The sequence below is a fragment of the Chiloscyllium plagiosum genome, chromosome 33, assembly GCF_004010195.1.
Source record: "Chiloscyllium plagiosum isolate BGI_BamShark_2017 chromosome 33, ASM401019v2, whole genome shotgun sequence".
NCBI lineage: Eukaryota > Metazoa > Chordata > Chondrichthyes > Orectolobiformes > Hemiscylliidae > Chiloscyllium > Chiloscyllium plagiosum.
In genome coordinates, this window is record NC_057742.1 from 2,092,736 (window position 1) to 2,116,101 (window position 23,366).

General features: G+C 42.5%; 1 protein-coding gene across 6 annotated transcripts in view; it reads left to right on the plus strand.

Annotated features, from left to right (window-relative positions):
* The window catches only part of odad4 (outer dynein arm docking complex subunit 4), an 89,309-nt gene that overhangs the window by 14,446 nt on the left and 51,497 nt on the right, over positions 1–23,366 (plus strand). For 5 of the 6 annotated variants that reach the window (XM_043674740.1, XM_043674741.1, XM_043674742.1 and 2 more), the window contains exons 8-11: positions 284–370; positions 4,888–5,084; positions 5,955–6,055; positions 9,946–10,045. In XM_043674740.1, coding sequence (XP_043530675.1) covers positions 284–370; positions 4,888–5,084; positions 5,955–6,055; positions 9,946–10,045 — 485 coding nt within the window. Of the gene's footprint in view, positions 1–283; positions 371–4,887; positions 5,085–5,954; positions 6,056–9,945; positions 10,046–13,587; positions 13,639–16,202; positions 16,272–17,206; positions 17,258–19,030; positions 19,269–23,366 lie in introns of those variants that run through there. The other variant, XM_043674744.1, reaches the window with a different exon arrangement.

A 23,366-nucleotide genomic window follows, 5' to 3' on the forward strand; every position in this document is an offset into this window, starting at 1 on the left:
TTGTATAAATGTTGCTGTTGACAGTGCTCAGTATGTCTTGCGGCTCTATACTGCCAGTGCAGCAGCTGAATGCAAGTCGATGGTAGGCAGAAAACCAGAGGTTCCCGGCTTCGGGATTGAGAGCAGGGCTGACCAAAAGACTGAAAGTACCTGCCTGACTCTGAGCCTGGTAATGAGGCTCAAATCCAGCAACTCAACCTGAACAATTGGACAGAATTAAGATAATTAAAAATAGCATTACAAAGAAATACTTTCTCATCATTGTTTTTATAATTGTAAACAGTGACAACCTAGAAGCAAAATCAAGAGCCCTCGACAACATCGGCAGAGTGTACGCAAGGATCGGTGAATTTTCAAAGGCTGTGGAGGTGTAAGTATAAGGCTTGGTGTTGAGATGCCTATAAGGATTAACCTGGAATCCCATCGACAGGTGTGTCTGGTTCCAAATTCTGAAGGTATTTTGTATGGGAACAGGATCTTGTACGGGGGCGGGCAAACTCCTACCTGATGCTTAGTCCTGGTACAAGACTTCATATAATCATAGGTTGTACTCTAGTGAAGGTGGAAGGGTAGAGTCCATTATTATAAGCATCCTACGCACCTGACTTGAGTTTAAGGCTGTACGGCAAAGGTACTGCAGTATCCAGAGAGCAAGGTATAGACGTGACACCACATTTCCAGCTTATGTTGAAGCATGAGTGCCCTTGTCATTTTTGGGTAAAGCACTGAGTCCAACATTGATTTCTCACCTAACACACTTGTTTTTGGAATCTCATTGTGTGAATAGTTACCCACATATTGATAGCCAATTGCTGTGACCTGTTTCTGATGTGATGAAGAATATCAATGAGAGATATTCTCACTCTCAGGTTCAGGGCTTCCCAAAGTGGAGGTTGGGACCTCAAATGGGGTCATGAGTTGGAATTTTAGGGTCTTGTGATATCAGCTATGAATATAGTAGTAGCTGTCCTCCTGTTTTTGCTCTCATCACCCATCTAGCCAGTTCTCACTGAGGGATTAAGACAATTTCCAAGCATTGATTTGGGGTCACAACAGGAAAATGTTTGGGAAACATTGGAATCCAACCATCCAGCATTAAATGATTTAAAAAAAATTTAAACAGATCCTTTTCCTTTTTATGTTGATGATTCCAGATTAAAAGGTGAAATCACTACAGTCCTGCTTTCTGATTAATGATGGTTTAACCTGAGGGTCACCATACCTCAGGCAAGGGAAGAGTTTGAGAAGGAGAATCCTTCACAGTAACCGCAGCTGGTGGGAATTGAAACCACAACATGGGCATCACTCTGTATCACCAACTAACCATCCAACCAACCAACTGAGCTAACTGACTTCCATGGTCCAGGTTTGCTGTCACAGTAAATAGTGAATAGCAGAAAGTTGGAAAGCAACATTAATAAATGACATGAGAGAGAAACAATCTAGCAGCTGCAGTGTAGGAAATATGAAGTTATCCATTTTTGGATGTCAAGAAAGAGCAAAGTATTTTCTCAATAGCGAAAAACCAGGAATAATAGGGAAGTAGAGAGATTTCAGGGTTTCTTTCAAGTGTGGAGTTTACTAAAAAACTGTTATCAAGTAAAAGGGATAATATAAGATTATTGGCCTAAACCTTAAGGACAGTGGATTGCAAAGGGAGCAGAGATGGCTAAACAGAGATGGGGAAACGTCTTTTCCTCTCAGAGAAAATTCTTTGAAACTTCTTTCCTCAAAGGCAATGGATACAAAATCTTTAAATATTTCTAAGGCTGAGGTAAGTAGATTCTTGATGAGCAAGGGGATGAAAGATTATCAAGGGATATGCAACAATGTAGAGTTGAGCTTAAAATCAGATGAGCCATGGTCTTAGTGAATGGTGGAGCAGGCTTGAAGGACTGAGCAGTGTCCTTTTGCTCCATGTGTTTGTAAGGATGGAATTTGCTTTCACTTCTTTGAAACTCTGTGGAGACCCCATTTCACCTTACCTTTGAGTATTGCACCTCAGGAAGAATTACTGGTCTAGGAATGGGACAGATTGACCAGAATGATCATGGGTCTCTGGTTATGAGTTTGCATTGATTAGGGTGGTGTTTCCTTGAATATAGAAGATTGAGGGGACATCTAATTGAGGTGATGTAGATGATGAAAGGAAGTAATAGTTGTTGGTAGAGAGAAAATGTTTCCCCTGGTGATGCGGGAGGGAATGCCCAGAAAGAGGGACAAAACATTAAAATTACAACCAGGTTATTCAGGGGTGATGTTGTTAAACAATTCTTCATACAAAGAGGGGTGAAATCTGTAACTCTCTCCCTTTGAGGTTAAAGGACAGTTTGTTTGAGATGGAGGATGGTGGTCAGTTGGAAATTTCAGAACAGAGATTGATCGATTTTTTTGAGACAGGGTGTTGTGTTTCAAAACCAAAGAAAGGTCAATGAAATTAAGATTCAGATCAGGTAAGGTCTAATTAAATGGGGGAGCAAGCTTGAGGAGTTGAATAGCCTTCCTTTGTTTTTATGTGTTGGGGTGTTGGCGGTGGTCTAGTGGTAATGTCCTTGAACCAGTAATATAAACCAATGCTCTGAGGATAGGGTTTAAATCCCAGATGATTGAACTTAAATTCAAAAACTAGCCTAATGACAACCCAGTGATTGTTATAAAAACCCATCTGGATCATTACTGCCCTTTAGGAAAGGAAATCTCTCATCCTTACTTGGTCTGGTCAACATGTGATTCCAGGGACGTAGCAATGTGGTTGACTCTTAACTGCCCTTGGGCAATAAATGTTTGCCCAGCCAGCAACACCCGCCATCTAATAAATGAACAGAACAAAACCAATAACTATGGGATTCTAGTTTTCTTGAAAAGGCTGGGCTTATTGTTATCACTGGAGTAGACCATTATTCAGCTCCTCGAGCCTGTTTTGCTATTTACAGAGAGCCTGCCTGATCTGTAACCTCACTCCATGTACTTGCCTTTGGCTCATGTCCCTTAATACCTTTGTTTAACAAAACTTTACCTATCTCAGATTTAAAATTAACAACTGATCCAGTGTCCACTGCCATTTGTGGAAAGCATTCCAAACCCCTCCCACCCTTTGTCTGTAGAAATGCTTCCTGACATCTCTCCTGAACGGTCTGGCCCTAATTCTCAGACTTTGATCCTCGTTCTAGAATCTCCAGCCAGTGGAAATCATTTATCTTTATCCACTCTGTCTTGTCCTGTTAATATCTTGAAGACTTCTATCAGATCACCCCTTAACCTTCTAAGTACATGAGGTCTCTTGCTATTGAGTTTGTGCACTTAAGTAGATTAACCATTATGCCAGAACAGTGGTCTATGGTTTTGTGCAGCACTTTAACATAGCAACTGGAAAATCCCAGTATTGTGCTCCATGAATTGATCTCAGCTGGTGTGTAGAAATATTACTCAGCAGTTTAGGCTATGAAAAGGCAAAATCAATCAGGATTCCATCCCCCAATGATTCTGACCAAAAAGCATTTATCTGTGTGGATCATCAGACAGGGCAAAGGTAGTAAGGGATCTGAACCAAAGGCAAGTACATGGAGTGAGGTTATAGATCAGCCATGATCTCTATAAATAGTGAAATAGATGATGATACAATGTCTTTAAGTGGTATATTTTGTCGTGGATCTTTTATGAAAAGAGGTTGAGACAGAGGTGTTGAGGGGCTGTTCCAATCCAATAAAGTAAACAGCTTGTGAGGCTATGGGTTTTTTATAAATAGAAACAGCATGAATGGGTGGAGTCAGGCTCCCACAGAACCAGGTTTTCATTTAACTTTCAGTAGTTGTTGGGGTTATGAAGCTGTCATAGATCTCTCCCTGCTACAGCAAAAGGCTTGAGCTCTCTTTCTCTGCCAGAATTTTTTCTTCATGTTCTTTCCTCCTGGATTAGAGACACATTGCATGTGAGACAATCTATTTTACTGAATTTGCCTTTACCAATGCTGTCTTTATGGGATGTTACTATAATGGAACAGTTGCTATTTAGTAATTAAGTAATCTGTTATGGTTAAGTTTTCCACTAGAGTTTAAGTTATACTAACCCTTCTTTCTTGTGTTTATATTATAACTGTAGATGAAGAATAAAGTCTGTTTTGCTTAAAGACAAGTAGTGTGACCAATCAAATTACATGTAGAACGCAGCACCTTACACTTGCCTTTAAATAAGATAAAAGTTAGAATCTCGGCTATCTTGTTGACATATTAAAGGGGGTTTGGTCTGGTCCAAAACAGACATGATTTGATTGAAAGATATAAGATCCTTAGAAGTAAATGAGGAAAGGATATTTCATTTTATGAAGAATTGAGGACTAGAGGTCACTGTTGAAAGATTTAAGAAATTAGGCAAAAAAAATCTCTGACAATCTTTGATACTCTCTTCCTGATAGGGCATCAGAAGTAAAGTCTCTGAATATTTTTCAGTCCAAGGGAGGTAGGTTCTTGTTATGTGAGGAGTTGAAAGGTTGTCAGAGGCATGTGAAAATGTGGGGTAATTGAATCAGCCATAATTTTATTAAATGGTGGAGCAGACTCAAACAGAAGAATGGCCAATCCTTGTTCATATATTCATATGTAGAACCAGAGCCAATGAGGAAAGTGTCCCAGTTTCCTTGACTGAGAGCACCTACCCAGGGGAGACTAAAGACTAAAATTTGAACCTTTTCTAGTCTCTGTAGCTGAGTACCACAATCTGCTAGTTCCAACACACACAGGGAAATTCTGTGTGGTTTCTTTATGTTTCCGTGTCAGGCGAGGCAGCATTAACTGAGCTGCTGATTGTTGTTCATTTTACCAAATTAAAAATTATCCTTTTAAAACTTCCTGCTTTTGGGAAACTGCATCATTTTATTTGGGATTTTGACAGTTGGTCAGAGAAGGAACCTCTAACGAAAACCCACCTTGAACGTACTTGGCTCTTCCATGAGATTGGGCGATGCCACCTGGAACTCGGCAACAACGTGGAAGCTCGAGATTACGGTCTGAAGGCTTTGGCATCGGCGCAAAAGACGGGAGATGAAGAGTGGAAAATGAACGCCAATGTACTTGTGGCGCAGGCTGAACGTAAGATGGAATATTTTGCAAAGTCTTTCCCAAAATCAAACTCATGACAAATCCTCCATATTCATCCAGTTTGGACATAAATGTAGCTTTAAATTTCTTTTATTGTCACTTTCCATAGTTTTGTACTAAAAATGAGCCATGCCATTACAATCAAAATAAACTTCCATTTGGGATGATGAGTTTATAAATTTCATGTTTATAAATTTCATCATCTGGGATGTTGCAGAATTTTGAGGAGCTTGGTCCTAGGTTTCTGGTTTGAAATCTTTCTAACAGAAACTAGCTGAGTTCACACATATAGAAAGAGTAAGTCACTGCCTGAGGCATCCTAGAATGTCCTGTCAGAACTTTATTTGTCTGTCGGAGAACTGAAGACTATATTATGAAGTTAACATTAATTCTGGTGGGAAATGTACAAGATTTCAAGAGTTTTGATACAAGAGTTCATTGATCACCTCAGGCTCACTATCCAAGATTACCTTGTATATTTGGTCACTGCCCGAGCTTTGCGTTGGATACAATACTATCTAGAAGACCAAATGTGACAGATGGCTGGAGTCAGTGTCCCTTTGAACAGTGTTTTTTTTTAACACACTCAAGCCCCCTGCACATCCATAAAATTGAAATCCGGCTATTGGACGTTCCAGCTCTCTGCTGTGCAAAGCCAGTAGAGTTAAATCCAAGAGCTTCCATACAGAGGACCAAGAATATAAAAGGAAACACCCTAATGTGCTTGTCTGATGTCCTTGGTGATGCAGTTCTGACTCAGTCGACAAAAAGGACACATGCTTCATCCCAGGACTGCAGAGGAAAATAACAGGGAGAAAATTCACACAATCCATAAACTTTCACTATTTTTTATTCTTCCAGTTAAACAAAGCAAACTTCAGACGGCAGTCACATTCTTTGAACAGGCATTGAGCAAAGCCAGGCTGCTGAATGATGAGCCAGCACAGGAGGCAATCTCAAATGTGAGTAACTCCTGTTTAATCCATGTGGTGTTTCATTGTTGCTACTTTCCTGTGGTTCGGAGGTACAGGGTCCCTGCTGATTTAGCAAAAACGGGAAAGAGCCAGGCACTGACTCTGTTCAAATTGGCAGCTGCTAGATAATTCAGGGCAGATTCACCATCCTCTGAGTTTCACTGAAACTTTTGAAGTGCTGCCAACTTTAATCACAGCTCCGTTCAGCCTGTGTGTCCCATGATATGATCCAGATACTGTAATGCACTGCCCAATTCGCTTCCTCCTCGAATCCCACTGCATCAAACTGACAGACATTTTCTTAAATAGAACATAGAACATTACAATGCAGTACAGGCCCTTCGGCCCTCGATGTAGCACCAACCTGTGGAACCAATCTGAAGCCCATTTAACCTACACTATTCCATTCTCAGCCATATGCCTAACTAATGACCATTTAAATGCCCCTAAGGTTGAAAAGTCTACTACTGTTGCAGGTAATGTGTTCCACACTCCTACTACTCTCAGAGTAAAGAAACTACCTCTGTCCTAAATCTATCACCCCTCAATTTAAAGCTATGTCCCTTGTGCTAGCCATCACCATCAGAGGAAAAAGGCTCTCACTGTCCACCCTATCTGACCCTCTGACTATTTTATATGCCTCAATTAAGTCACCTCTCAACCTTCTTCTCTCTAACAAAACAGCCTCAAGTCCCTCAACCTTTCCTCGTAAGACCTTCCCTCCATACCAGGCAACATCCTAGTAAATCTCCTCTGAACCCTTTCCAAAGCTTCCACATCCTTCCCATAATGCGGTAACCAGAACTCCAAATGTGGCCGCACCAGAGTTTTGTACAGCTACAGTATGATCTCATGGTTCCAAAACTCAATCTCTCTACCAATAAAACCTAATACACCGTATGCCTTCTTAACAACCATATCAAACTGGGTGGCAACTTTCAAGGATCTATGTACCCAAACTGGGTGGCAACTTTCAAGGATCTATGTACCTGGACATCGCGATCTCTCTGCTCATCTACAGTATCAAGAATCTTACCATTAGCCCAGTACTCTGTATTCCTGTTACTCCTTCCAAAGTGAATCACCTCACACTTTTCCGCATTAAACTCCATTTGCCACCTTTCAGCCCAGCTCTGCAGCTTATCTATGTATCTCTGTAACCGACAACATCCTTTGTCACTATCTACAACTCTACCGACCTTAGTGGCATCTGCAAATTTACTAACCCATCCTTCCACACCCTCATCCAGGTTATTTATGAAAGTGACAAACAACAGTGGACCCAAACCAGATCCTTGCGGTACATCACCAGTAACTGAACTCCGGGATGAATATTTCCCATCAACCATCACACTCTATTTCCCTTCTTGAAAAAGGGAACAACATTTGTTATCCTCCAGTCTTCTGATACCATTCCTGAACAATTAAAGAATAAACCAAAATGTCCAGCAAAAACATTGACCAAATGTAGCTCAAAAGACAAGAGAAAATAGTGTAAAATTAAAGGAAGAGCCCAGTAATGCTACCAAAACAAATTGTAAGCCTGAAGATTGGAAAGAATTTAGATTTAAGCAAAACATGTTCAAGAAGTGGAAAAGATAAAAGAGAATGTAAGAGTAAACTACTCACTGTGTAAATAAAGTTTCCCCTCATGACACCATTGATGCCCTTGTCATTGATCTCATCTGAGTGTTGATTGGTTCTCGGCCCTTCCACTAACTGAAGCAGTTTCTCCCTGTCTACTGTCTCTGGACTCTTCATGGGTTTGAACAACTTGATTGAATCTCCTCTCAATCTTCTTCTCTCTAATGAGAAGGGCTTCAGTTTCTCCGGACTAGCCACAAATTTGTTTCAGTAACTATTTTTCTAAATAATTACTGCACCCTCTGAAATTTAGATCTTTTTATCAATTATCTCCTTTCATTCTTTCAAGGAAGATGTTATTACTTCACAATTCTCTCCATTAGAATTCATTTATTTATGCCTCCAGCCTGTTCTGTGTTCAGTCAAAATATGTTACTATCCTCCTCACAATTCACAATACTTCTGAGCTGTTAGTATTTTGAGACTTGAAATGATGCCATGTACAGCTAAGTCCAAATCATTAATATATGCCAGAAGAAACAGTGGTCCCCCAGCTCCTGGGGACCTCTCCTGTATTTTTTTCACTCATTCATTGGATGTGGGCATCACTGGCTGGGCCAGCATTTATTGCCAGAGGGCAATTAAAAGTCAACCACATTGCTGTGGGTCTGGAGTCTCACGTAGGCCAGACCGGGTAAGGATGACAATTTTCTTCCCTAAAGAACATTACTGAATCAGATGGGTTTTTTCCTGACAATCGATTCATGATAGAACATAGAACATAGAACATTACAGTGCAGTACAGGCCCTCGATGTTGCACCGACCTGTCATACCAATCTGAAGCCCATCTAACCTACACTATTCCATGTACGTCCATATGCTTGTCCAATGATGACTTAAATGTACTTAAAGTTGATATCATCATTTGACTCTTAATCAGATTTTATTGAATTCAAATTCTTCCATCTGCCATGGCAGGATTCAAACCTAGGTCCCCAGAACATTATCTGGGTCTCTGGGTTATCGGTCTAGTGATAATATCACGAGGCCATTGCCTAGCCTGAACTGCTCACCCAAACTACTTCATATCCAGCTATCACTGTCGCTTTTATTTCATGAGTTCTAAATTTGCTGACAAGCTAGTCTTTTTGCACATTATTGAACACCTTTATAAAGTCCATTTACATCACAGCAACTGCATTATCCTCACCAATCCAACACTTCATGAAAGAATTCAACCAACTAAACTGAATAAGGTTTATCTTTAATATTCTGTTCTGCTTTTCCTTATGTGTTTTTGATTTATCCAGATGACTGTTCATTTTGTCCCAAATTATCATTGCTAAAAGCTTTCCCATCACAGAGGTAAAACTGACTGGCATGTGATTGCTGGTTTTATCCTTGTGTTCTTGTTTGAATAAGGTGTGACCTTTGTAATTCTCCAGTACTCTGGTACCACTCTGGGTGTTCTAGGAGGAGAATTGGAAAACTTTGAAAAGTGCCCTTCCCAAACACAGCACCACCACTCCCCTATCCTCTCAGTTTCCTCTCTCAGTAACATTGGGTACATCTCATCTGGCCCAATTTTAAATATATGCAGCCTTTCTAATACCCTCTCTTCATCTGTTTTAGCCCATCCAGTGTTTCAACTGTCTCCTTTATGGCAATTTCTTCTCCAATGTGTAGTGATTGGAACAAGGCTGTCCAGGTGGAGCTCATAGAATATGAGTTCCCTGATTGGGGCTGTTAATCCAGTCCAATCAGGGAGCCCTGGCTGACAGAAATAAACAGGAGTGTCAGAGGTTCTGGTCACTGTAAGAGCTGGCTGTGAGGGAGCTGGATCAGTGTCATGTACAGTGTAAATAAAGGTGGACTTAATGGCAGGATACAGGTCTTTGTGATGTTATTGGAACTTGGTAAATGCAGGTGGAAAGTCTTTATTCAGTATCCTGGCCATGCTGTCTGCCTTCTGCAATGATCCCCTTTTTGGTCATTAATCAGCCCCTTTTGTGACCATGTTATTGTGTATATCTTTAAGGAAGATGTTGAATTTGTTTTAATAACTGCTGTCTGTCTCCTTTCATACCACTATCCCTCAACCAAGTGGTACTGAGCTTAATTGTGCCACTGCAACAGCCACCTACCTCTGATCAAGCAACTAGTACCAAGCTGGGCATAAACGCCAGGACTTGCTCTTTCATTATTATTTAATGTTTTGTAATCTGACCATATGAGAAACTGTTGCACATTTGTGTCTGTAAGTCTCATTAACAATGCACTGGTTCTATTACAGGCGCTGAAAGATAATAAAAGGCAGATCGAGCAGGCTGAGCAGTTGAAACAGAAGGAAATTGAGCAGCTACAAGAGAAACAGAGAGCCCATCGGCTGAAACGTAAGAAATCTAGATGTGCCTTGTTGCATTCATTTGAAAACACCAAATGCACATTTCCTGGGGGTTCATTCAATTATCTATACGCTGGCAGGATGAAGTTACACCAAGGCTTTTACTTTACCTTGTGCTTTACCTTGAGATCAAATTGAAGTTATTTATTTCTACAGTTATATTCCAGCCAGCAGTAACTGCACTAGAATAACAGTGTTTGCATAGTATGTATGGAGATGGTAACATAGTGGTAATATTACTGGAGTGGTTATTCAATGGCCCAGCTGATGCTCTGAAGAGGTGGATTCAAATCCCATCCCAGTAGCTGCTGGGCTTTAAATTCAATCAACGTACCTGGAATTGAAAATGATGGTGGTCATGAAACTATCATTGATTTGATGCTTTAACATCTGGTTCACTAATTTCCTTAGGGAGTGAAACCTACCGTCCTTACCTGGCTGGCCTATGTGTGACTCCACACCACTGAGGAGACTGACTCTTGACTGCCCTTTGAAATGGCCAAGCTGCCCATTTCAAGGGCAGTTAGGGATGGGTAACAATTGCCATCTTTGCCAATGATGCCCACATCCCATGGAGTAAGTCAAGGACGTTGAAGATATTTATGAAGATTACTATATCCTTTCCTATTTATTTATTCTTCTTCTCGGTGAAGTAGCTCTCCGTAGATCACCTGCTAAGATTTCAAAGATCCCTAAAACCTTGATATCTGCTCTCTGAGAATTACATACGGAGATTAAAAATTCAGAAGTTTCAGTTGAGAGCTCACCAATTTTTATTTTCCTGTATCTGATTTTCTTATTCATGAAACTGAGCAACAAAAAGCAAAGTGTTTTGTGTAATTCAACATCCTCGATTCCTGCAGGTTCGATTACGTCAAGCTCCCGATTACTGTCCCCAGCATGGTGCTATAATCTGACATCAGAACAGCAGCCCCTTTCTGTGGCATTTTAAAGACACAAGATACTGTTATTGATAGTTGTGAAAATAAAGGTCACAGACTCAAATTAGATTCTTCTTGACTGGGAGAACATATGATGGGGATCATAATGTAGCAAACTCTGTTGGTATAACAAAAGGATGATCAGAATCTGATTCAAATCTCTTACCAACCTAGACGTTCTGTCTTCAGTGATGACCACAGGAGTTTGGTATCTTTAATCATGAACTTATTTTCTTTGACCTTCATTGTCTGCACTAACTTTTGGGCTATTTTTCTTTGACATAGTTCTGGTAACAGTTGATCTCATATACTGAATGTGGGTGTGAAATGCTCCCACGTTTTGGATGGTCAGGATTATGACCTCAATATTAACACTGTGGTCTTGATGGACAGGGCAGGGATGAATTGTTACAGAATGGGTTTGACTAGCTGGAAAGCAGATAACCATCCTGTTCTCTGTTCAGCAACCGAATACCAGGAAACTCAAGCCATTGATAATTATGTATCTCTCTACTATGTATCAAGTCTCCACTCAGGATGTTCCCAGAGTGATGCAGCCATGGTCATACCACTGCAACTTGTATTTTGCCACATTGTGCATTGATTCTCTATTCAGCCTCGTCAGCTCACAAGCTTTTTTCTGACTTTGTAACGCAATATACCTCTAGTACTTCTCCTCTAAATCACATCTCTTCCATAACTGCAGCTGCAGTTGTGTATATTGACTCTTTTTGTACTCAAGACTCTGAACATTGATTAGCAAACAGAAAATAAATAATAATGAGGGATTTGCAATCACAGCTCAGGCAGGACTAATTTCTGTGATTTGCAGACACCAACGTAATAAACAAAAGTAAGAATCTGATTGTTTTTTTCAATGTCCTTCCTCAGAATCTTGCTTCTGAATAACAAGGTTGAATATATGAAAATAAAGTAATAGGATGAACAAGGGCCACCAAGATGCTGAGGTTGATCTTGTTAGGAGCAAAACTGGAAAACAGGGTAGTTATGTGAAACTTCCTTTGAAACCTAGTTCAACCACATTTACTGTGCACTTTTCCTGTCTCTGTGTTGCAGAAATTAGTGTCAAGTGCAGGAGCTGCTATAAAAGACTGAGATGAAAAGATGTTTCTTCCATCAGAGAGTTATGGAGTTTCAGAAATCTCTATTATAGTAACCTATGGGTGTTTGTTTTCTTAAACATATCAAAACTGACATCAATGATTGTGACCAATCTTTGGCCTTTAAGGGAATCAAGGAACATGAGGATAATATGAGAAAGTAAAGTAAAAGTTGAAGATTGGCTTTGCTGTTTTTGAATATTGGAGTTGCTTAGAGAGACCACATGACCTACTCCTGCTACTCCTTACTTAGTAATTAAAAACAATGCAGAGACACTGGGGAAGATGCAAAGATGATGCACAAAGATAATACCAGACAGATAAGCTGTTGTCAGGTACATTAGGGACATCTAAGTGACTCTTGCATAGGCACATGGAAGTTAGTAAAATGAAGAGTTTGTCCTTAGTCTGATCTTAGAATAAGATAAAAGGCCGGCATAACATCAAGGGCTAAAGGGCCTGTACTATGCTGTACTGTTCTATGTTCTATAACTTTCAGAAAGACTGAACAGGCTGGAGCTCTTTTCTCTCAGGAAGGAAGGCTAAGTGGTGTCAATAGAGGTTATGAATATTATGAAGGGGTTAAATAAGGTGGATGCAGAATAGATATTTCAATCTGGGGAACACCAACAAGAGCCATCAGTGGGAGATAATGAATCCAAGAAGGATTTCAGAGCAAACTTTCTTTTTGTTTATACATGAGGTAAGAGTATCGCTGGCTAGGACAGCATTTATTTCCAATCTGTAATCGTATTTGAGAAGATGATAACAAGCTGCCTACTTGAGCTACTTGAACAGTGCAGTTAGGTATGTAGGATGTGGAGATGCCGGTTTTGGACTGGGGTGAACAAAGTCAGGAGTCACAGATTATAGTCCAACAGTTTCATTTGATATCACGAACTTTCAGAGCGCTGCCCCTTTGTCAGGTGGAGTGAAGAGAAGCACACAGGCACAGAATTTACAGACAAAGGAGCAGCTCTCTGAAAGCTTGTGATCTCAAATAAACATGTTGGATTATAATCTGGTGTCATGTGACTTCTGACGTTTGGTGAATAGTTCCGGGATTTTGACCTAGGAACTGGACGGCATGCTGATCAATTGGGGGTTGCTCTGTTCCTGATGGTTTTGAGCTTCTTGAGTGTTGGAACTACACTCAGCCAAGGCAAGGGAAGTGTATTGCATATCACTCCTGACTTGCACCTTGTTGGAAATACATTTTGGTCAGTGCGTGATGAGAATGTTGAATTTGCTGTTGGATGGAGCATTGTGATTGGTGCATTTAAAGGACGGCTAGATGTTTACAGATAAAAGTATAGAGGAAATGTTAATAGTATGTGACGAGGTAGCGTGAGATTAGCACTGGAACAGGTGAGTTATTCCGAATGGCCTGTTTCTGGATTGAAAATGTAAAATTAACTCTCTATTCGAATTGAGTAACATTTTTTAACCTCTGCATTTTACTACTGTAGTTGGACCGCTGGTTGTTGATCATGTGAGGACTAAGAAAAAGAAACATACCGGTAGGTTCTTCATGTAGACAACCTGTACTCTGTCACAAGTACATCTGTTCATTTACATCACCACCACCCCTCCCCCCCCCCATGCATTTTAATTAACCCCCTGCTGAAAGATGGCTCACAAGGAATGGTTGTCATTATAATCCATTCAACAGTGGAAAATGAGATGACAGACAAATCAAACAGATATTTTGCATCAGTCCTTACTGCAGAGGGTACAACTAGCATTGCAGAAATAGCTGTCAGTCAGGAGTTGAAAGGGAGGGAGGAACTGAAAAGAATTATAATTACCAAGGAAATTGAATAGAGCAAATTGTTAGACACAAGAGTTGACAAGTCCCCAGGTCCTGATGGATTTCATCCCAGAGTCTTAAAAGAAGTAGACAATGAAATAGTTGATACGTTGGTTTTAATTTTCCAAAGTTCATTAGATTCAGCGAAGGTTCCTTTAGATTGGAAAAGTTTTAATGTAACTCTTTAGTTCAAAAGGAGAGGGAAGCAGAAAGCAGGAATCTATAGGTCAGTTATCTTAACCTCTGCCATAGGGAAATGTTAGAAGCTATTATTAACAATGTTATAACAGACACTTTGATAAGTTCAAGGTAATCAGGCAGAACTAAATGGTTTCATCAAAGGGAAGTCATGTAATTTTTCAGAATTCTATGAAGAAGGAAGTTGTGCTGTAGATAAAGGGGAACCAGTGGATGTATTGTACTTAGATTTCCAGAGAACATTTGATAAGGTTCCACAGCCAGAGTTGTTGCGAATAATAAACACTCATAGTGTTTGGCGTAACATAGTGACACAGAGAGATGATTGGCTGGATTACAGGAAGCAGAGAGGAGGAATAAGTGGGTCATTTTTAGGCTGTTGGATGTCCCAAATGGTGTACCCCAGGGGTCAGTGCTGGGACCTCAGCTCTTCACAATTTATGGAAACAATATGGATGATGGGATCGAAGATGCAGGAACTCTTCCTAATAACACAAAAATAGGCAGGAAAGTGGGTTGTGAAGAGAACATAAGCATCCTACAAAGGGAAGCAAATAGATTCAGTGAGTGAGCGAAGATTTGGCAAATGGAGTGCAAGATGGAAAAGTGTGAAATAGTCCATTTTGGCACAATGAATAAAAAAGAAATATATATTATACATCATCTAAATGGTGAGAGATTGCAGAGCTCAGAGAAGCAGAGGGATCTGGGTGTCCTAGTGCATGAATCACAGAAGGTTAGTCTGCACGTGGTGCAAGTAATCAGAAAAGCTAACAGAATTTGATGGTTTATTATGAGAGGAATTAATGCAGGAGTAGGGAGGTTTTGCTGTGGTTATACAGAGCATTGGTGAGACTCCATCTGGAGTCCTGTGTACAGAACTAGTCACTACTAGTGATGCTAATGCTTTGGAAGCAATTCAGGGAAGGTTTATTCATCTAATCCCAGGAATGAGTGGATTGCCTTCTCAGGCAATGTTAGGCAGGTCTGGGCCTGTATCCTCCAGAGTTTAGAACAGTCATGGATGATATAAACACATAAGATATTGAGGGGATATGCCTGGGCGAATGTGGAAAGCATATTTCCTCTTATAGGAGAGTCTGGAGGTCACAGGGGTCATAGTTTGAAGATAGAGTGGGATGCCCATTTACTTTCCTCTCTGAGAATTGTGCATGTTTGGAATTCCCTTTCTCAAAAGGCAGTGGATGCAGACTCTTTAAATATTTATGAGGCAGAGTTGGATAGATTTTTGATGATCGAGGAGATGAAAGATTATCAGGGATATGCAACAATGTAGAGTTGAGCTTAAAATCAGATCAACCATGAACTTATTGAATGATGGAGCAGGCTTGGAGGGCTCAGTGGTCTACTCTTGTTCCTTGTTCATATGTTCATTTCCATCCCTTGGACTCTGGTCATTCCAAACCGTTGGACCAGTACATACACATTACCTTTAACAATTATTGTGAAGGTATTACCTGCCTGTATATCAAACTGGAGTGTAATATTCTCATTCATAATGGCTGATGGGCATTTCAACGCCATTTACCCACACTCTCCCCATATCCCTTAATTCCTCGTAAGGATGGTGAACAAGAGGAGGAGATTTGGTGAGTTTAACCCTTCAGTATCTCAAGGCTCCTATAACAATAATAGGATCCCTCCCATCACGCTAATTGAGATCCACTGACTCAGCACAGAACAGGCATAAACCCAGCAGTACCCTGGACTCAATGGTTTGACTGTCTATTGGATCAAGTCCTGGGGCTGCGATGGAGCTTTGCAACTGAGCCAACCCTGGCTCAACAACTCAATCATGAAGACTGGAGAACAGTCAAGCCCGATCAAGGTGGCTGTGATGAGGAAAGTGCTGTGGTCAGTCCATTAGAGAAAAGATTAAATATAGCACCCTTGCTTCTTCCTAGCTCCTCAGTTGGTTGTTACAGTCCCTGGAGATGGGTTCCTGGACTGCAGCCTGCAATACAGGTTGATGTCGAGGCAGTATATATCCTGGAGAGAATGAATGCGGCTCATGTGACTGTGGAATTTCTGTAACCTGCCATCTTCCCACTGCAGCCTTCTCAACTGAGGAGCCCTCTTCTCTGGAAGCTGAAGATATCACTGATTCCACCCTCCGCCATCAGGGTAGGTAATCAGACCTCTGTGCAGTTCCTGTCTAGTCAGGCCTTTGTACAGTCTCTTCTGCATCAGGATTGGTGTGCTATGCTATGCCTTTATCTGACCCTTTAAATTTGGACCATTTCCCTTTCCTCCTTTCCTGTCATTTCCACTGCTGAATCCCAAAACCTCAATTTCCATATTTGGAATGAGGCATAGATGAAATGGTAATTATTGGCTAAACTAATTTTAAATTAATATTTGGGCAAAAAGTAAATATGGATATAAGGTATGACAAAGAACCTGAGAGACCCGGAAAGATATTGTTTTTAGAGCTATATTTGGGGTATATTGGTTTAAAGTAGGACGTTTTTAACGGAGAGGTGGTGTTTGGATTTCAGCTTACCAGACCAAAAGAAGCTTCAAAACATTTATATTTTTAAAGATATTCTTTGACAATTATATTCAAACATGATCGATGTGTTCAAATGAGATGCACAACATAATGCAGCCATTTCTTTTGCCCTTGTCACACTCCTTTCCCTGCCGTTCCTGCTGTTCGGAGGATCAGTGTGGATTCGATGGGCTGAATGGCCTGCTTCCACACTGTAGAGATTCTACTAGATAAGTGTAATGACTGCACTCCACCTGCATGGACTGACCTGGAGTGAGGGTGTCAAATTATACCTGTGTCCAAATGAACAATAGGCCAGCATGGGGAAGCCAGCCCAGTCCATTATACAACAGGCTGTCAAACTGTGGAACTGCTGGACACAAATGTATGTGCTGGCCTTATACAGAATCCCATCTGTGGATTAGAAGGTAGCAGCATTTCCAACAAAAGCAGCTGTCAAAATGGCATTTTTGTCAAGATGAACCAGTGATTAGGATTTTCATAAACCATTGAGGTGAAGCTTTGTTGATTGAGCAGAATTGTTTAACCTGATGTTTTCCTGCACTAGATGCCAAGAAGCCTGATGAGGCAATAGAAGCAGAGGAATCCTGCTCTGAGGGTAGGTTCTAATGTAGTCAGCACCAGTACCATCATTCACCCCCCCCCCCCCGCCACATCATGGCAGGGTTACACTATATCACTGAGATATCTGTGTTGAGAATGTGGTGCTGAAAAAGCACATCAGGTCAGGAATTCCTGATGAAGGGCGTTTGCCTGAAACATTGATCCTCCTGCTTCTCGGATGCTGTCTGACCTGCTGTGCTTTTCCAGCACCACACTCTCGACTCTGATCTCCAGCATCTGCAGTCCTCACTTTCTCCTCACTGAGATATCTGCCCATCTTCAATCAGAATTCCGATTTGAAATATGTCCCTGATTTCTCAGCACACTATGGGGTTCCATATCTGTTTGGTGCTCCATTAGACCGCAAATAACTTTCAAAGGCTTTTTGAGAAATATCTGAAAACATAGGAAAATACATTACTTTATGTAATTTGAATTGTGTTTGATATCATCAGGAGTGGAGAGTTCGCTCAATTGGCTGGATGGGTTCAAATTCCCACAACAGCTGAGGTTGCTATGAAGGATTCTCAACCTCTCCCCTTGCCTGAGGCATGGTGACCCTCAGGTTAAATCACCACCAGTTGTCTCTGCCTTGGTAAGACCATGATGACTTTACCTTTTAGTCAGGAATAGGCACTGAAGTAATGCAGACTTTCCATTTCACTCTGAAACATTCCCAGGGGCTAGATACAAAGTAAAGCTCCCTCTACACTGTCACCATCAAACACTCCCAGGATAGGGACAACATAAGATTAGATACAGAGTAAAGCTTCCTCTACACTATTCCCATCAAACTCTCCCAGGACAGTGACAGCATGGGGTTAGAGACAGAATAAAGCTCCCTCCACACTGTCACCAGGAGATTTTGTCTTTGGACACACACAGTGGTGGAGAATAGACATGAATTGTCTGAGTGGGAAATGGAAGTTACTAAGTAACCCATTGTCCTTGAACTCCCACATTGTTATCCTGTTAAAACTAGGCCTTTACCTTACACAGTCAGACTAGACATGGAGCAGAGTTTGTCTGTATTATTGGTGGAGGGAGAGAATCCTTTGTATTTGGAATATTTATTGGAATGGTAGTAGTTGGCCTTAGGGAGGACAAACAAATGCACTCCTTTCACAACCAAACACTTAAGTAACCCATAACTACCAACTATGGCCCCTATCCCGCAATTGGCTAGGGCTTCAAGGTCTTATTCTGTTTTGGTACCAAAATATCGGAAAGCCTCCTCGTTTTGCTTATTTCTGAGTGCCCACATCCCACATACTGAGGGAACCAGTGGGCAGGTTGCTGTGCCCTGACTCCAGGTAATTATCCACAGTAAAGGTTCAGGGGCATTCCTGTCCATTGAAGAGAGTTGATTAGTTATACACATTGAAGGGCAGCAAACAATACCAACCCTGGGGCAAGGCAAGGTGAGTGGCCCATTGTGGTATCCATTTCTGCATTGGTACTATCCCAAGGGATAACTGATCTGTGAACAGGGGCCTGATCTCAATGGCCACCCAGTTAATCTGCAGGTTCTCAGAGTGGGTATTACATAAGGATCATTGGCAGCTGTGTTGCAGACCGTGCTGCATTGTAAACGGGATGTCCCTGTTTAATCTACATTCAGCACTTTGTTAAAGCACAAGCTGGGGATATCATTGCCAGCAGAGGTATCTGTTTTAGAGTATTCCACTTATTCAGTTACCTAGAACCTTCAGTTCCCAGCACAATATTCTTGGTTTAGAAATTTTTCATCTCCCAAAATCTCCTGCAGGTTATCAGAGGTTGGAGGAGCTTGGACTGTCTGCTGGATCCCAATGCCAGTGGCTGCAGCTTTCAAAGAGGTACCCCAGGAGGGATATCTGAAGCAGTGAGCCGGACACACCACACTGACCTGGGGCCACCCCAGTGCAGGCTCCATGGAAGTGAATCACCATTTTACTCCCATCAGAGTCACATTGAATTGTTTAATGAGGAAAATTAGAAACAATCAGCCGTATATTGACAGAGTTAACTTGTGTAATTTCTTATTTTGATGCAACAGAATTCAGTTCGTCAGATTCTGTCTGTGGGCTTTATTCATCAGAAAGTGATCGCGTTTCAGTTGTGTCTCCTCAGGGTAGGTTTGCTGGTTAATTGTGTGTGTGACGCGCGTGTGTCTGTATGTATGAGAGAGAGAGAGCGTGTATGTGCATGTTTGTGTTCAGTGCCAGATTGCAGTTAGATCCACACAGAAGTGTAGAAGGATCATTTTAATATTGCTCTCTGTGCTCTTTCTCCTGGATTGCTGACTTGTGGTCCATATCCATTATTAATCTCTGGATTGGACATACAATCTGGAGTCCCTAACTTAAAGCACAGATGATTGGGCTGCTCAAATGAAATAAAGGGATTGTGATAAATACAGAATGGCTCCACACACACAGGTGCTCATGGGGAGCAGGTGAATGTGACCTTAGGTGAAGCATTACATTCGCCGCAATTAATTCTCATTGTCCACAAGCTGGAGGGATGCCTGAGAGAGAGCTGTTGGCAGGCTCGTATTGTTTAGCTATACAGCTCACCCTCAGCCAATCTCTTTTATATTTTTATTAGTCTTTTGTTATTGTTTATTCTTACTGGAGTCTGAAAAACATTGACGTAAAAAGTGTGCAGTGTTTCCCCTTCAGTTTTGCTGGTTACAGGCCTGTATCCATCAAGCCCTTTGTGTTATCAAAGAGCAATGGGCCTTAATGTGGAATTATATTTCCAAAATTAAAATAAGTGGATATGTGGAAATGTATTATAATAAAAACTGCCGCAAGGCCTCAGCAGATGATACCACATTTGTGAAGCGAGGATTGTAGTTTGCATCTCAGACAGAGAGAATATCAGCCAGAAATATCAATCCCTCCTCCCTCTCTCCACAGACGTAGGTTTCTGTACAGTCTACCTGGGGCACTCATTTCTCTGCCATCAACAACATTTACTGTCAGTGCTCATGTGTAAGAGAGCCAGGGTGGGTTGTAGCAAGATGCTGATGCCTGGGAACTCTACCTGAGCAAGAGTCAACTTGCTTCAGGAGAGAAAATGAAAGAATTAGAAAAACAAAGGTTAAGTATAGTTTGCACAGATGAGTAGATTTTCTTTGACCTACTGTTTTTATACAGCAGAATCCAAGGTCTCTCTTGATCCAGCGGCCATTGCTAAATCTTCAGATGGTAAGAGAATTAAACGGGTTAGGTTCAAAGGGGAGCTATCGTGAATAGGCTGTATGTCAAAATTCAATGATGGTCTCAGATTCTCAACTGATCTTTCTCATTTTGTGTTCGATCCGAGTTGTTGCTGATGAAATAATTTTCCTGTTGTTTCTTGTTATCAGCCTCATCCACATGTTTACATTCCTTCTCATTTACTTGTCACTGTTATTGATTCCTGCTCTGTGCAAATCAGAGCTGAGTACTAACTCCTGATATACAGAGCTGGAACTGATTCTGAGAAATGTGATGAGGTGTTTAATTGTTCAGTTCTTTACTGTGTCATATCCTAGGATGATAGCACCTTGTTAGCTGACTGATACAGTAAAGCACATTAGGTTCCTGCTCCCTGGAGAACTGAGCAGTAAGTACAATGGCAACATACTGGCTGGATGGTGAACATTGCTGTCTTCCAGCACCAGGGACCTGGGTTCGATTCCAGCTCTGGGTGACTGCATGTATGGAGTTTGCATGTTCTCCTGTGGGTTTCCTCATACAGACCAAAGATGTGCAGGTTAGGTGGATTGGCCATGCTATAGTGTCCGAGGATGTGCAGGCGAGGTGGGTAAGCCATGGGAAATGCAGGGTTATTGAGATAGGGTCTGAGATGCTCTTTGGTGAGTCGGTGTAGATTCACTGGGCCAAATGGCCTTTTTTTGCACTGTAGGGATCCTAGGATTCTGAGCTTCTAAGCCAGCAACATGCCTGAAACACCACATGTACCCCAGATGGAGCAATGGGTGCAAAAGGACTTGGAATCATGGCACGGAGTGTCTGCTGTGCCTGATAGCCCTTGAGAATGTGTTTCAATAAGGCACCTGCCTTTCACAATGAGTGAAATGCTTAGGCCGATGCTGTAACTGTCTTGCTGGCTTTTGCAATTGGATAATGGCCACTTCATGACCATTAAAGCTCCTCATCCCAACATCACTGATACTCAGCCAGTGGAGAGTTGAGCGGAGTTGGATTTGTTTCCAGGTTTCTGTGGATTCCCCTGGTTGACAGGAGCTCAGTGACTGTGATTGAGAAGCTCAGAAGCAGGGAGGGATTTATCCTCTGCTCGTCCCCTACCCGGTGACTGCCCACCCCATACAACCAAAACCTGCATTTTACACATTCCACACACACCCAGATCAAACTCCACCCACACCTGGATCTATCTCCACCCAGACCCGGAACAAACTCCACACACACCCGGATCAAACTCCACCCACACCCGGATCAAACTCCACCCACACCCGGATCAAACTCAACCCAGACCTGGATCAAACTCCACACACACCCGGATCAAACTCAACCCACACCCGGATCAAACTCCACCCAGGCCTGGATCAAACTCCACCTACACCCGGATCAAACTCCACCCAGACCCGGATCAATCTCCATCCACACCCGGATCAAACTCCACCCACACCTGGATCAAACTCCACCTACACCCGGATCAAACTCCACCCACACCTGGATCAAACTCCACGCTCACCCGGATCAAACTCTACCCAGACCTGGATCAAACTCCACAAAGACCCGGATCAAACTCCACCCAGACCCGGATCAAACTCCACCCACACCTGGATCAAACTCCACGCTCACCCGGATCAAACTCTACCCAGACCTGGATCAAACTCCACAAACACCCGGATCAAACTCCACCCACACCTGGATCAAACTCCACCCACACCTGGATCAAACTCCACGCACACCCGGATCAAACTGCACCCACACCCGGATCAAACTCCACCTACACCTGGATCAAACTCCACCCAGACCCGGATCAAACTCCACCCACACCTGGATCAAACTCCACCCAGACCTGGATCAAACTCCACACACACCCGGATCAAACTCCACCCACACCTGGATCAAACTCCACCCAGACCTGGATCAAACTCCACACACACCCGAATCAAACTCCACCCACACCCGGATCAAACTCCACCTACACCTGGATCAAACTCCACCCACACCCGGATCAAACTCCACCCACACCCGGATCAAACTCCACCCAGACCTGGATCTAACTCCACCCAGACCCGGATCAAACTCCACCCAGACCCGGATCAAACTCCACCCACACCTGGATCAAACTCCACCCACACCCGGATCAAACTCTACCCAGACCTGGATCAAACTCCACAAACACCCGGATCAAACTCCACCCACACCAGGATCAAACTCCACCCAGACCTGGATCAAACTCCACAAACACCCGGATCAAACTCCACCCACACCCGGATCAAACTCCACCCAGACCTGGATCGAACTCCACACACCCCCGGATCAAACTCCACCCACACCCGGATCAAACTCCACCCATACCTGGATCAAACTCCACACACACCCGGATCAAACTCCACCCACACCCGGATCAAACTCCACCTACACCTGGATCTAACTCCACCCAGACCCGGATCATACTCCACCCAGACCCGGATCAAACTCCACCCACACCTGGATCAAACTCCACGCACACCCGGATCAAACTCTACCCAGACCTGGATCAAACTCCACAAACACCCGGATCAAACTCCACCCACACCCGGATCAAACTCCACCCACACCTGGATCAAACTCCACACACCCCCGGATCAAACTCCACTCACACCTGGATCAAACTCCACCCACACCTGGATCAAACTCCACCCAGACCTGGATCAAACTCCACCCACACCCGGATCAAACTCCACCCAGACCCGGATCAAACTGCACCCACACCCGGATCAAACTCCACCTACACCCGGATCAAACTCCACCCACACCCGGATCAAACTCCACCCACACCCGGATCAAACTCCACAAACACCCGGATCAAACTCCACCCAGACCCGGATCAAACTCCACCCACACCCGGATCAAACTCCACCCAGACCTGGATCA